Here is a 15,331-nt window from a genome sequence, read left to right as displayed (position 1 = left end):
CAGTAGCTATCTACACTTCATCGAGCGCATCACATCACACCACTGGAAGGACGACGATTACTATCTATAATTCACCAACGCAACATGACACCACACGTACAAGCATTTATTTAATTGTTACGGCTTTTCATTAGTTCTTCTATTAATCACACAAAAGCATCCCAAACACCAGTTTAACAGAGGATATAGGCATTAATAACTACGGAACTCCTATCCACAATCATCTAGAGAAAGAACATATAAAACAGGACACATATGTTATCTCAAGCTTAGCCATGGCGAGTCTACACTAATTAAGAGCTAACCAAACATTTTTAGCAAAAAGGGTGAACTAAACAATAAAATGTGCACATGCAGATTTTTAGGACAACAACACAACAATTACTTGTTTTAATCATAATTCTTCAATTATTTATCCAAAACTAGCAAACTAGGATTTTCTGGAAAGCTTAAAAAGTGTTCTACAACTTTGGTATTTTTACCTCAACATGATTCAACACTTAGCAAGGTCAAAAAGTGTTAACACAACAGCTATGTCCAGATTTGGACAGATTCAGACTTGCGACTTTAAAAATCCATAACTAGAGAGTCAGGCATCCAAATAAAGTGATCCTAGACTTTCTGGAAAGATCATGAATTTTTCTACAAATCATTTATAAACATCTCAAGGTGATTCAATATGCAATTTAGGAGAAGACATTAGAAGGCTTTGCTGTCCAGATTTGGACAGATTCAGTCTTCACACTTTAAACATTCATAACTTAATCTTCAGATCACAAAAAAGAGTGATCCAAAACTTTTTGAAAAGCTCAGCAAAAGCACTACACAACTTTTATAATCACCAAGAAGTGATTCCAGGTTTAATCAAATCAAACATTATAGTTTTCGAAATATGTTCTGACAGTGTACAGAATACAGCAACCAGTTTGTAAAATTCATAACTCTTAAACTGTCAGGCCTATGGTTATGAAATTTTAACACAAGCAAGATACGAAAAGCATCTACAGCTTTCTTATAAAGACCATAAACATATTGTAACATTAATTTAAGCAAACAATTCAATCTCTGAAATCTGTACAGAAATTGGACAGATTCAGTTACTGAATTTGTGAAAAGCACAACTCCTAAACGATCAGACTTATGGCTGTCAAATTTTAACACAAGTAAGATAATAAAGTTATCTACAACTTTTCTATATGGCTTTTCTACAGAAAACACAATTTAGTTCATTAAACAAATAGCACGACGAAAACAGTGCGTGCAGCCCAAAACAGCAACTAATAAAATTCAGCTTCTAATTACTTCAAGAATTGCCGCGTTCTAGAGACTTGAACCATTCTAACACTTTACCATGTGTTGGAGTTAAAACAATCAAATTATGACCAACAAGTAGACTTACTAATTTTATACAAGTTATTTCGTGCGCTAGAATTACCATACACAATTATCAACATATTCACCACAATAATCAAATCCGGTATAGATGTGTATATCGATTGCGCCCTTCACACACTAATTTGCATTTTCACTTAGACATCACATGAACACTACAAATTTTTACCCACGGTCATAACCATACACATTTAGACTACAACACGAAATTTATTGTGATTACGTGCTTAACCCAAGCTATCTAACAATTCGGCTAACTATAGTGACGACATAGCCGCTATATAACATACACGTCGGCTTGTCTATTGTTATCGCTATCTAAGGCACAACATACACCACAAGATTTTTATAAACATACATATTCACATGTATATTCACACATCTACCAAATCATACGAACCGTATATTTCAATATTTATCCTAAGACAACTAACTCCATTACACACATGTATCTACTTTACTTACTTGAAGCGTCTACTCGAAATTGTGAGCACAATCATACACTATACGCGACGCATAATTTAACGAACACATAATACGCATCGTTACGACTCGACTTATAAATATAGAGAAGCGACGACTACTTTGGCATGTCACCGCCTCTCTATATAAGCCAAAACAATTTATACTATCGACTAAGAGTTCTAGGTATTAAACACATTATTACTTTCCACACGCAAATAAACCTCAACTTAACACTAGTGACACCGATGGATTTTTACTAAACTCATCGTGCGCATAACCTCGTCTCGCATACAACCATATGGTGGCATGCACTCAAGACACTTCGATCATCGTAGCGTAACCACTAATATATGAACTCCGACACTCATGTCTTAATAATTCATCCTCCATGCAAACTAGCATTTTCTAAACTACTCGTCACATTAATAAATATACTCCCGATATAATCACGAACACCATCACATTGTATAAAACAATTACACTTTTCACATAAACACATATCGATGCATTTCCCAAAACATAATCCGCATTTTGTAACTTAGTTTTCGCATCAAACAACGCATCGCATAATTTTCCTATCAAAATATAAAAACATCTGAGTTCTTTTCTACTTCCTTTTCTTCTTTACACGTGTCCATTCATACAATTTTATTTTCACACACATATAAACATGCAGACACATCATCGACCGAATACGTAAATAAAATAAATCGCGAATCATTCAAGGCGAACAACCTGGCCGAATCGCGTCGCGCATGTATGTCATTAGTTTGGGCTCTTTGCCGACGAGCGATGCGCGAGGCATGACGTCACAAGGGCTGCGATTAAATGACATACACAATCATTACACAATTTATTTGTTCAGTCATTTCATAAATTCAAGGAACACGGGACAGCGAGGAGCTCACCGTGGGTTTCGACAACGACGCGCAGACGCTGCGCAGATCGATGATGTGAGGCCCGTTCTGGCGAGCGCGACGCAGCGAAGGGCGTCGCTGCTGCTGCGAGAGGTCGACATCTGTTGACGGGGCGAGCGTCGGGGGAACAAGCGCCTAGGGAGGCTTCCTGCTACTTGGGGATGGGGGCCGACAGAGGAGCTCGCTGCCGGGAGGGCTGCTCGCCATGGGTGCAGAGCTGGCAGCATGGGGGACATTTGGCCTAGAGAGCAGCTCGATGGAGAGGTAGGGCCGGGTGCGTGGAACAGAGAGGCGAGGATCTGGGCGTCACTGTCCAGAGCGCCGAGCGTCGAAGCTTGGGGAGCCCGCGCTCGCCACGGAAAGGGAGGAAGGGAGGGGTGGCGCTGGGCAGAGAGGTCGCATCCAAAGGGAGAGCAGGGAAGCGGGAGGCTGGCTGGTAGAGGAGGGCGCCAGGAAAAGGGCCCCGACCTGCTTGAGGAGACGGAGAGGAGGTCGGACGGCATGGATGGGAGGAGCAGAGACATCGCGCCATGGTTGAGGGCGCGTGGAGCAAGGAGCTCGCAGGGGCCGGCGGCCATGGAAGTTGTAGGGGTAGGGAGGAGCTCGTCTGTGCCTGGGGAAGGGAAGAGATCCCTACTGCTGGCGAGGTGCGCCAGGGAGGTGGCCTTTGGAGCTCCGGCTGGAGATTTGGGGCACCATGGATGGGAGAGGGAGGAGATCCCTGCGGACCGGAGGTGGTAGAAGGGGCACTGGTGGTCCACTGCTGGCTTGAGGGAGCAGTGGAAGAGCTATCGCTCCCTGGTGGCCATGGGCCAGAGAAGGGTGCCCCAGTGTCCATCGCTGGAGCAGAGGCACGTAGGAGTCTCATCCATGGCTGAAGCGAAGAGCGTCCTGAGGGCTAGCAGAGGAAGGGGAAGACGCCAGGAGGGAGAGCAATGGCGTGGGAGCGTCGGCAGGGAAATGGCGTGGGGAGGAAGATGACAGGCTGCGTACGTTGGAAGCCTGGCGGCTAGGAAATGGAAGAAGGGAGCAGTGGCTGGTTGATTTAACAGGACATTGCTGGCACACGATTGGCCACCATGGGCGGCAGCCATCCACTGGCCGGTTCTAGCTATTGGCGCAGAGAGCGGCGACAAGCCACTGGCCAGCATGGGCGGCGGTGGCAGACTGCCTGTGCCACGCGATGGCGCTATCGGCTGTGGGGTGCGGGCACGGGAAAGAAAATAGATGCTGATGAAATTGTTAAGGAGCTAAATAAACTCTATTTTATTTCTTTGAAAGAAGAGCTCCCGCGGAATTTGTCTCTACCGAGAACAGAGCGAATTAGAGTTCCGACGAATGGACGATTGAGCAATTTACTCGGCCAAGAGTCTGATCTGATTTCGCTAGAAAATAATATCCTACGCATGATTCGAAATAAAATCGTCTAGAGATACGAGCGGCTTTCAGATTTTCGATTGAAAGAGATAAATCGCGACATCTAAAAATCATCACTGATGTTGATTTTTGAATTTAGATTGGACACAGAGATTTTAAGCCGAGTTGGATAAAAATTTATTAGAGGACGACACATTGGAGGTTCCGCTTGAGAGTACGGACTCCGATTAATTTCTGGACATAGATCGAGTATCGAGAAATTGGATTCGGACACAGCTCGACTAGCAACTGTCGAGCGTTGAATAAATGAGCTTTAGACGAGATTTAAAAATCGAGATTGATTTTCGAGTTTGCATTTGCGTCGAGAATAAAAAATTTAACAGGCTCCAATTTCGACCTTCTATAAGACTGAAAAACTCTGAATTCAGCGAAATGTGTACGAATAGTCTGGATAGTCAGAGACATACGTGAGTGAGAAATATAAATTTTCACCGAGCATCCGAGATTGGGATGAATTGCGTAACATGAAATAGACACCTGGGGTGTCACAGCCTTCCCCCTTAAAAGAATCTCGTCCCGAGATTCGAATGAGGATCTTTAAGGGTGGAGAAGCATGTAACTCCTAGACTGAAAATAGATGCAAATTCATGAGAGGGTATCTTACAAGATACTGAAGATAGATTTGGATAGAATATCGCGACATGTTGAGACAAAATGCAGCGATCACTCTGAGTGAATGTTCACAAAAGATAGCATATCAGTATAGTCTCGTAATGGATCACGACTATAAACCGTGATACCAGCGCGTGCCGAGCAGCTCAACCATGTGTGCACCATAGAAGGCTCTCAGTTTCGTCGCGGCACCATCGGTCGTTAGTCATAACACCATTACCAAACGTAACCAATGAGAAATCCACATAGCACAGATAGATGGAGCCCATGAGAATATGGCTCAGAAAATAAGAATGTGATCGGAGTTGAAGCAGAGATTGCCGGCAAAAGAGCATCACATGAGATTTTTCTTCAACTCAGAGAACTATTTTATGATCAACACGAAGATTACCAGGCCAGAGATTAGTACGAGATGGGATACGAGAAGGAAGCACTCAAGAGATCATGATTACTGAGCTTCTCAGAGACACGAGAGAACCAAGACAACAGCAACATCCATTGAACTAAATGGATACACTATTTAAAGATAAAATTGATAAAACAACATCATGATCCTCGGAGAAGGGAGTATGAAAATGACTAGAAATGAGAGATTTAGGCAAGATCAACATCCGATACTTTAGAAATGGTTATAGCAGATAACCAGATAACGGGGCAAAATCAATGAAAGATCCAGAGATTCGGATGATAAAGCCACAACATGATTCACAAGAAAAAGATTACCATATCCAGGAGAAAAGAGAGGTAGTCACATGAGATCGATTAGGGTGAGCACTAGAAAGGTTATGAAGATTCGGGACATGATCTATGGAAAGAAACAAGTCCTTGATAAGGTTTGTGTGACTAGACACCAAACAATTTTTTTGACACAACAAGTGCACAAGGAAGCTTTAGTCGATTTAGGGGTCAAACCATGGGGTCTATAAGTTGTGCAGGTGTCACTTCAAGGGTAAGATACACAAAGGTTAGAAAATACCAACTGAAGCATAATTTTTTTTTGAAGTTTCACTTGGGAACCACTAGATTGTTTGGAGAAGGGGGTCTTTTTATGGGCAAAACAGGCAACAATTTTTATTGGCAAAAGGGTTGAACAATTACAATACCACCTAGATAGCAAGACAAGAGAAACACATAACACAACCTAGTCAAGACTATCATGACACACAGGATAAGACATTTTTTGCAGTTCATAGCAATACAACACATTATTCACAATTTCTTGTTATTGTAATAAAGGTGAGAGAAGCATGTTGATGCACAAGAGACAATGATGCGACAATCATGATGCATGCTCATTCTAGGCGTCTTCTCAGACCTAACTACTTTTCGGGTGCTTCTACAACATCCTAATAGTAGTAGTAATAGTAGCCTTTACGGCCTATATAAATAGCCACCTAGCTACCCATCTATTACTAGGGCTTCACGTCCTAGGTCTAACTTATCGTCCTGACATCTATCCAACATGGTTTCTAAGCAAGTTTTACTTCAGAAAAGGTTGGAAATCATGACTTATTGACTTCTCTGTACTAGTACTCGCTCCGATACCAGCTGTGGCGGAACCGCCCGAATTATTCCAGCTTAAGTGCCCAAGTCGCACCCTTAGAGGCGACAACACACTTAAATCGGAATAACTCGTCAGTCCCTCGGATCTAGTCCGATAAAGCCACTTATCCAGGATCGAATACCACTAGCTCACTCTAAGGTGAGGCACAGAGAAATACAATAAAGCATAATACCACAAATTTAATAAGTATCAATATTGATTACATTATCGGAGTTTCAAGAGCAGTAACAATATTTTTAGTGCAGCGGAAATAACTAATGGAGAAAACCGAGTAACATGGCGAAGCCCGGCCACGCTACTCCTCCTGGTCCTCTCCTGCGAAAGCAGTAACCCTCTCGACCATCTATCCCGGTGGCAGGGATGGAGGCCAAGTCACACCATCAACCAAATCAAGGAGGTACCTGCAAAAATTATGCCACAAGCAAGGCTGAGTATACTAATACTCAGCTAGACATACCCGGTGTGAGGAGTCTACTCCTCTACCTCTAGACATACATCTGTTTGGCTGAGGGGTTTGGTTTGCCAAAAGCACTAGCTGAGTCTAAAATCAAGTTTTAGATTTTCATGTTCTAGAATAATAATTTTAGTCTAGATGAGAACCTATCTATTCATACATGGTATCAAACATTATATCAATCAACATCTTTTGCCAGTATCTCATTTCCACTTTTTACTCAATGCAGTACAATGGATCAAATAGTCTTATTAGCTGCGAGAAGCAGACAATTCGAATCGAGTTTTAACCTTGCAAGGTAAACCTAAACACACGACATGTCAGGGCACTCCATCCCCCACACACGTCAACCGTCGCCATCGATTCCCCGTTCGCGGCCAGGCCTCACCGCCTTGGCATACAATGCCCCACTGACCCCGGCCGCCGCCGTGCAGTGGCCGCACTTGTACCCACCATATCTAGAATGGGAGACCTAGTCTCAGGACAAGTGAGGGGTAAAGTCCGCGCCCGGCTTCACTCGGGTACTAAGCTTACCAATTACCATATTTCCCGACATGTGTTTAGTACGTTCAAACGCTTGACACAGGTATCCGCACGTTAATCCTTATTCCAATTTTGTCTCATAGACAACACATCCCCATGGATCCGTGTCCACAAACCATCATGATTCTGTTATCAAAAATGGATACAACCAATTCCTGACCTCACGCGAGTGCTAGAAAAATCACTCGACTTCTACCGAGATCCTGATTTAGCATAGCAGCTACTCGACCTAGCATACTAGTATCCATCTCAAAAGGAAATCCTGAGTTCATGCAACTAGGGTTTCAGGCAACTCCTACACTTAAGTGCACAGTACAAGCCTACAAACATTAAGTGCAGTAAAATAGCATATATATAACGGTTATGCATAAAACCGGGGCTTGCCTGGAATTCAACATCAGATAGTGTCTGCTAGATGACACTCGCTTGGCGAGCATCCACATGTTAGATCCATCATTCTTCAAGTCGTCCACCAACTGCATCTTGTGGTTGACACCACATCACTTGCACGATCATCATCTCTCGGTCCTAAATGAGATGCAAGATGCATATGTATGAATATAATGAAAGTAGAACAAGATATACAAATACACAGTAGCGAACTAAACATTAAATTGTAAGACACCGTAACAACCATCTGCTAGCATTAGCTATCTACACTTCATCGAGCGCAACACATCACACCACTGGAAGGACTAGGGCTAGACGAAATGCTCGTGGCTCGCTGGCTCGCTCGGTTCATGGTCAGCTCGGCTCGGCTCGGATCGGCTCGTTTGAATTTTTTCATGAGTTGAGCTGACATCCTAGCTCGGTTCGTTAACGAGCCAGCTCGCGAACTAAACGAGCTACCATAATCCAGCAAAACGAAACTATATGCATATCATTTACAGAATAATTGATGAACATGTTATATATATGTGAGGTGTCTATGGCCTATGAATTAAACTAATGATTAATGAACTATGTCTATGTATTAATGTGGTCTATGCAAATATAATTATGGGTTAAACTGATGAATATGTATGTGAATTGTGAATTAATGAGTGATGAATTGTGCTAATATGGTGTTATATTGACGTGGTTTGTGAAACTATGAGTATAATTACTATTTTCTATTGTTAAATTAGTTTGAAATTAACTAAAAAATAATTCTTGTGTACATATTATTTTTTTCTGCTCTGGCTCGCGAGCTAAATGAGCCAGCTCGAGCTCGTGAACGAGCCGAGCCGAGCTGACTCTGTGGCTCGTTACCTTAACGAGCCGAGTCGAGCTGGCTCATTAGCTTAACGAGCCAGCTCGAACTCGGACGAGCCGAGCCGAGCTGGCTCGTTATCCACCCCTAGGAAGGACGATGATTACTATCTATAATTCACCAACGCAACACGACATCACACGTACAAGCATTTATTTAATTGTTACGGCTTTTCATTAGTTCTTCTATTAATCACACAAAAGCATCCCAAACACCAGTTTAACAGAGGATATAGGCATTAATAACTACGGAACTCTTATCCACAATCATCTAGAGAAAGAACATATAAAACAGGACACATATGTTATCTCAAGCTTAGCCATGGCGAGTCTACACTAATTAAGAGCTAACCAAATATTTTTAGCAAAAAGGGTGAACTAAACAATAAAATGCGCACATGCAGATTTTTAGGACAACAGCACATCAGTTACTTGTTTTAATCGTAACTCTTCAATTATTAATCCAAAACTAGCAAACTAGAATCTTCTGGAAAGCTTAAAAGTTGTTCTACAACTTTGGTATTTTTACCTCAACATGATTCAACACTTCGAAAGGTCAAAAAGTGTTAACCCAACAGCTCTGTCCAGATTTGGATAGATTGAGACTTGCGACTTTAAAAATCCATAACTAGAGATTCAGGCATCCAAATAAAGTGATCCTAGACTTTCTGGAAAGATAATGAATTTGTCTACAAATCATTTATAAACATCTCAAGCTAATTCAATATGCAATTTAGGAGAAGACATTAGAAGGCTTTGTTGTCCAGATTTAGACAGATTCAGTCTTCACACATTAAACATCCATAACTTAATCTTCAGATCACCAAAAAGAGTGATCCAAGACCTTTTGGGAAGATCAGCAAAAGAACTACACAACTTTTATAATCACCAAGAAGTGATTACAGGTTTAATCAAATCAAACATTATAGTTTTCGAAATCTGTTCTGACAGTGGACAGAACACAACAACCAGTTTGTAAAATTCATAACTCTTAAACTATCAGGCCTATGGGTATGAAATTTCAACACAAGCAAGATAAGAAAAGCATCTACAACTTTCTTTTAACGACCATGAACAGATTGTAATATTAATTTAAGCAAACAATTCAATCTCTGAAATCTGTACAGAAATTGGACAGATTCAGTTACTGAATTTGTGAAAAGCACAACTCCTAAACGATCAGACTTATGGCTGTCAAATTTTAACACAAGTAAGATAATAAAGTTATCTACAACTTTTCTATATGGCTTTTCTACAGAAAACACAATTTAGTTTATTAAACAAATAGCACGACGAAAACAGTGCGTGCAGCCCAAAACAGCAACTAATAAAATTCAGCTCCTAATTAATTCAAGAATTGTCGCGTTCTAGAGAATTGAACCATTCTAACACTTTACCATGTGTTGGAGTTAAAACAATCAAATTACGACTAATAAGTAGACTTACTAATTTTATACAAGTTATTTGGTGCGCTAGAATGACCATACACAATTATCAACATATTCACCACAATAATCAAATCCGGTATAGATGTGTATATCGATTGCGCCCTTCACACACTAATTTGCATTTTCACTTAGACATCACATGAACACTACAAATTTTTACCCGTGGTCATAACCATACACATTTAGACTACAACAAGCAATTTATTGCGATTACGTGCTTAACCCAAGCTATCTAACAATTCGGCTAACTAGAGCGACGACATAGCCGCTAAATAACATACACGTCGGCTTGTCTATTATTATCGCTATCTAAGGCACAACATACACCGCAACATTTTTATAAACATACATATTCACATGTATATTCACACATCGACCAAATCATACGAACCGTATATTACAATATTTATCCTAAGACAACTAACTCCATTACACACTTGTATCTACTTGACTTACTTGAAGCGTCTACTCAAAATAGTGAGAACAATCATACACTATACGTGACGCATAATTTAACGAACGCATAATACGCATAGTTACGACTCGACTTATAAATATAGAGAAGCGACGACTACTTTGGCATGTCACCACCTCTCTATATGCCAAAACAATTTATACTCCACGCAAACAACCATATGGTGGCGTGCACTCAAGAAACTTTCTAGGTATTAAACACATTATTACTATCCACGCGCAAATAAACCTCAACTTAACACTAGTGACACCGATGGATTTTTACTAAACTCATCGTGCACATAACCTTGTCTCGCATACAACCATATGGTGGCGTGCACTCAAGACACTTCGATCATTGTAACGTAACCACTAATATATGAACTCCGACACTCATGTCTTAATAATTCATCCTCCACGCAAACTAGCATTTTCTAAACTACTCGTCACATTAATAAATATACTCCCGATATAATCACGAATCCCATCACATTGTATAAAACAATTACACTTTTCACATAAACACATGTCGATGCATTTCCCAAAACATAATCCGCATTTTGTAACTTAGTTTTCGCATCAAACAACGCATCACATAATTTTCCTATCAAAATATAAAAACATCCGAGTTCTTTTCTACTTCATTTTCTTCTTTACACATGTCTATTCATACAATTATATTTTCACACACATATAAACATGCAAACACATCATCGACCGAATACGTAAATAAAATAAATCGCGAATCATTCAAGGCGAACAACCTGGCCGACTCGCGTCGCGCATGCATGCCATTAGTTTGGGCTCTTTGCCGACGAGCGATGCGCGAGGCGTGACGTCGACAATGGCTGCGATTAAACAACATACACAATCATTACACAATTTATTTGTTCAGTCATTTTATAAATTCAAGGAACACGGGACAGCAAGGAGCTCACCGCGGGTTTCGACGACGACGCGCAGACGCTGCGTAGATCGACGACATGAGGCCCGTTCTGGCGAGCGCGACGCAACGAAGGGCGTCGCTGCTGCTGTGCGAGGTCGACGTCTGTTGACGGGGCGAGCGTCGGGGAAACAAGCGCCCAGGGAGGCTTCCTGCTGCTAGGGGATGGGGGCCGACAGAGGAGCTCGCTGCCGGGAGGGCTGCTCGCCATGGGTGCAGAGCTGGCAGCATGGGGGACATTTGGCCTGGAGAGCAGCTTGATGGAGAGGTAGGGCCAGGTGCGTGGAACAGAGAGGCAAGGATCTGGGCGTCCCTGTTCAGAGTGCCGAGCGTCGAGGCTTGGGGAACCCGCGCTCGCCACAGAAAGGGAGGAAGGGAGGGGTGGCGCTGGGCAGAGAGGTCGCATCCAAGGGGAGAGCAGGGAAGGGGGAGGCTGGCCGGTAGAGGAGGGCGCCAGGAAAAGGTTCCCGACCTGCTTGAGGAGACGGAGAGGAGGTCGGACGCCATGGATGGGAGGAGCAGAGACATCGCGCCATGGTTGAGGGCGCGTGGAGCATGGAGCTCCCAGGGGCCGGCGGCCATGGAAGTCGTAGGGACAGGTAGGAGCTCGTCTGCGCCTGGGGAAGGGAAGAGATCCCTGCTGCTGGCGAGGTGCACCAGGGAGGCGGCCTTCGGAGCTCCGGTTGGAGATTTGGGGGACCATGGATGGGAGAGGGAGGAGATCCCTGCGGGCCGGAGGTGGAAGAAAGGGCGCTAGTGATCTGCTGCTGGCGTGAGGGAGCAGTGGAAGAGCTGTCGCTCCCTGGTGGCCATGGGCCAGAGAAGGGCGCCCCGGTGTCCATAGCTGGAGCAGTGGCACGTAGGAGTCTCATCCATGGCTGAAGCGAAGAGCATCCTGAGCGCTGGCAGAGGAAGGGGGAAGACGCTAGGAGGGAGCGTCGACAGGGAAATGGCGTGGGGAGGAAGACGACAGGCTTCGTACGTTGGAAGCCTGGCGGCCAGGAAATGGAAGAAGGGAGCGGCGACTGGTTGATTTAACAGGACGTGTTGGCACCCGATTGGCCACTGTGGGCAGCAGCCATCTACTGGCCGGCTGCAGCCATTGGCGTAGAGAGCGGCGACAAGCCACTTGCCAGCATGGGCGACAGTGGCAGACTGCCTGCGCCACGCGGTGGCGCTGTCGGCTGTGGCGTGCGGGCACGGGAAAGAAAACAGATGCTGATGAAATTGTTAAGGAGCTAAATAAACTTTATTTTATTTCTCTGAAACAAGAGCTCCCGCAAAATTTGTCTCTACCGAGAACAGAGCGAATTAGAGTTCCGATGAACGGACAATTGAGCGATTTACTCGGCCGAGAGTCTGATCTGATTTCGCTCGAAAATAATTCCCTACGCATGATTCAAAATAAAATCGTTTGGAGATACGAGCGGCTTTCAGATTTTCAATTGAAAGAGATAAATCATGACGTCTAAAAATCATCGCCGATGTTGATTTTCGAATTTAGATTGGTCACAGAGATTTTAAGCCGAGTTGGATAAAAGTTTATTAGAGGACGACACATTGGAGGTTCCGCTTGAGAATACGGACTCGGATTAATTTTTGGACATAGATCGAGTATCGAGAAATTGGATTCGGACACAGCTCGACTAGCAACCGTCGAGCGTTGAATAAATGAGCTTTAGACGAGATTTAAAAATCGAGATTGATTTTCGAGTTTGCATTTGTGTCGAGAATAAAAAATTTAACAGGCTCCAATTTCGACCTTCTGTGAGACTGAAAAACTCTGAATTCAGCGAAATGTGTACGAATAGTCTGGATAGTCCGAGACATACGCGAGTGAGAAATAGAAATTTTCACTGAGCATCCGAGATTGGGATGAATTCACGGCGTAACATGAAATAGACACCTGGGGTGTCACACATAGTTTATGTTATACTTTGAATTCATTATCCCTTATGTAGTATTATGTCTTTTTAAGATGTGTTCCAATGTTTGTACATGTTTGGTGTGATGTTCATTTGCACTTTCCAAATGTATTGAATGCATGCTCGCTTTATTTAGACAACGAGCAGTCCGAGGTTCCTGAGTGTATTGTTGGAGACCTCCCTGAGCAACAACCTGGTGACGGCAAGTGTCCTCTGACCCATTATGTCCTACATACTTTATGATTCACTGTCCCGCATTACTTTATGAAACCTAAGGATTGACTAGTCTGTATTCACTTATCCTTGTTTACCTTTTGGGTTACCATGGTTAGCATGTTGCTATTGCCTTAACTTAATCAATGAACACGATGTGAACATTTATGATACAATATTTTTATCCTGATATTGTGGATGATCTTGTGATACCTTAGGGGGCTCAGGCCTTTTTCCTGAGTACCTCTCCGTAAGGACCTATTCATGGAGTGACCACCCGGGATAACAGTACAACCATGAGGGTGGAATGGGACGCCCTTAGCTGATTAATTAGATGAACCTAGGGGTGTAGATGGCTTTGTCGGATGGCCGTCAATGGGGGCTGGGGCATAGTGCTCGCTCTGCCAAGGTTGGGATGCAGAGGTTCTTTCGATTTGGTTTTGTTAGTCACCCACCTTGGGAAGGTGTACTGCGTTTGTACGACTAGCGAAACCTAACGAGCAGCTATGCACCAGGGGAGTCTTTGTAAAGGCTACGTAGTGTATTCCTGGCCATTCACCATGGTAGTGAAGATCAGGTCTATACAACCCAGGCTGGAAAGGGATCACGACTTGTGGGTAAAGTGTACAACCTCTGCAGAGTGTTAAAAACTGGTATATCAGTCGAGCTCACGGTTAAGAGCAGCCTTGGTATCCTCTTTGATTAGAAGAACTTTGGATACTTTTATGTTGATGATCAATAATGATGTTATAAAATCTCATCTCTGGTATTTCCTCATTTGAGGAGGTACTTCTGGGTAATAAATGAGTTTATTACTAAAACACGGCTCTGCTAATAGTAATAAATAATTGACCAACTAAAAGCAACTGCTTAACCTCAAACTCCATATACAGCTAGTCCACTTTAGCCAAACGGGACATTTGCTGAGTACGTTGATGTGTACTCACTCTTGCTTTACACACCACCCGCACCCAGGTTGTCCCCAGTGTACCCAATGCTCAGGAGGTGATGCTGGCAACATGGATGACTTCGAGGAGTTCCAGGAATATGACGAGTTCTAGTTCTTTCTTAGTGGCAAACCCCCAGTCAGCTGCTTGTGTAGGCTTAGCATCTACATTTCATATTTTTCGCACTTTGATAATTATGTTGAACAATGGTTATGTATTAGACTCTGTGGATGTCTTGGACATCTTGATGTAATAAAGTATCTTTCTGCTATTTATTTCGAGCATTGTGTAATGATGTCCAATTATGTAATCGCTGTGTACGTGAGTTTCTGATCTTGGCACGTACATGGTTCGCATTCGGTTTACCTTCCAAAACCGGGTGTGACACTATTTATATGGGCAGAAGTTTGATATCTACACCGATCACAAGAGCCTCAAGTACATATTTACTCTGTTAGAGCTAAACATGAGGCAGTGAAGATGGCTAGAGTTGATCAAAGACTATGAGCTGGAGATACATTCTCATCCAGGCAAAGCAAATGTGGTTGCAGATGCCCTGAGTAGAAAGAGTCAAGTTAATATGTTGGCCGCTCACCCAATGTTGTTCGAGCTAGCAAAGGAATTCAAAAGACTGAGTCTCGGATTTCTGAACAACACTCAAGGAGTGACAGTCGAGCTGGAACCCACTCTGGTGCAAGACATCAGAAAAGGTCAGAAAGACGATGAGAAGATCAACGAGATCCGGTAGCTAATCATAGATGGGAAAG

General features: G+C 43.0%; 1 protein-coding gene and 1 pseudogene across 2 annotated transcripts; both read right to left on the bottom strand.

Annotated features, from left to right (window-relative positions):
• Window positions 1-2,095: 2,095 nt before the first annotated feature.
• Window positions 2,096-4,739, bottom strand: LOC103653508 (uncharacterized; annotated as a pseudogene).
• Window positions 4,740-6,542: 1,803 nt separating this feature from the next.
• Window positions 6,543-12,518, bottom strand: LOC100279828 (uncharacterized). 2 transcript variants are annotated; one of them, XM_020551503.3, is made up of 4 exons: window positions 11,475-12,518; window positions 11,301-11,384; window positions 7,769-7,912; window positions 6,543-6,788 (listed from the first exon to the last, which is right to left on the bottom strand). In XM_020551503.3, the coding sequence occupies exons 1-2, from the start codon at window positions 12,180-12,182 to the stop codon at window positions 11,331-11,333; spliced, it is 762 nt and encodes a 253-aa protein (XP_020407092.1). In that variant the 5' UTR covers window positions 12,183-12,518; the 3' UTR covers window positions 6,543-6,788; window positions 7,769-7,912; window positions 11,301-11,330. The 2 variants fall into 2 exon arrangements, with proteins under 2 accessions (XP_020407092.1, NP_001352795.1); NM_001365866.1 differs by lacking the exons at window positions 6,543-6,788; window positions 7,769-7,912 and having other exon boundaries at window positions 11,102-11,384; window positions 11,475-12,434.
• Window positions 12,519-15,331: the final 2,813 nt, after the last annotated feature.

This window comes from Zea mays, chromosome 4 (genome assembly GCF_902167145.1).
Source record: "Zea mays cultivar B73 chromosome 4, Zm-B73-REFERENCE-NAM-5.0, whole genome shotgun sequence".
In the NCBI taxonomy this organism is placed as follows: Eukaryota; Viridiplantae; Streptophyta; class Magnoliopsida; order Poales; family Poaceae; genus Zea; species Zea mays.
Note: the sequence above shows the minus strand (reverse complement) of the source record. Positions and strands in the feature narration are given on the sequence as shown.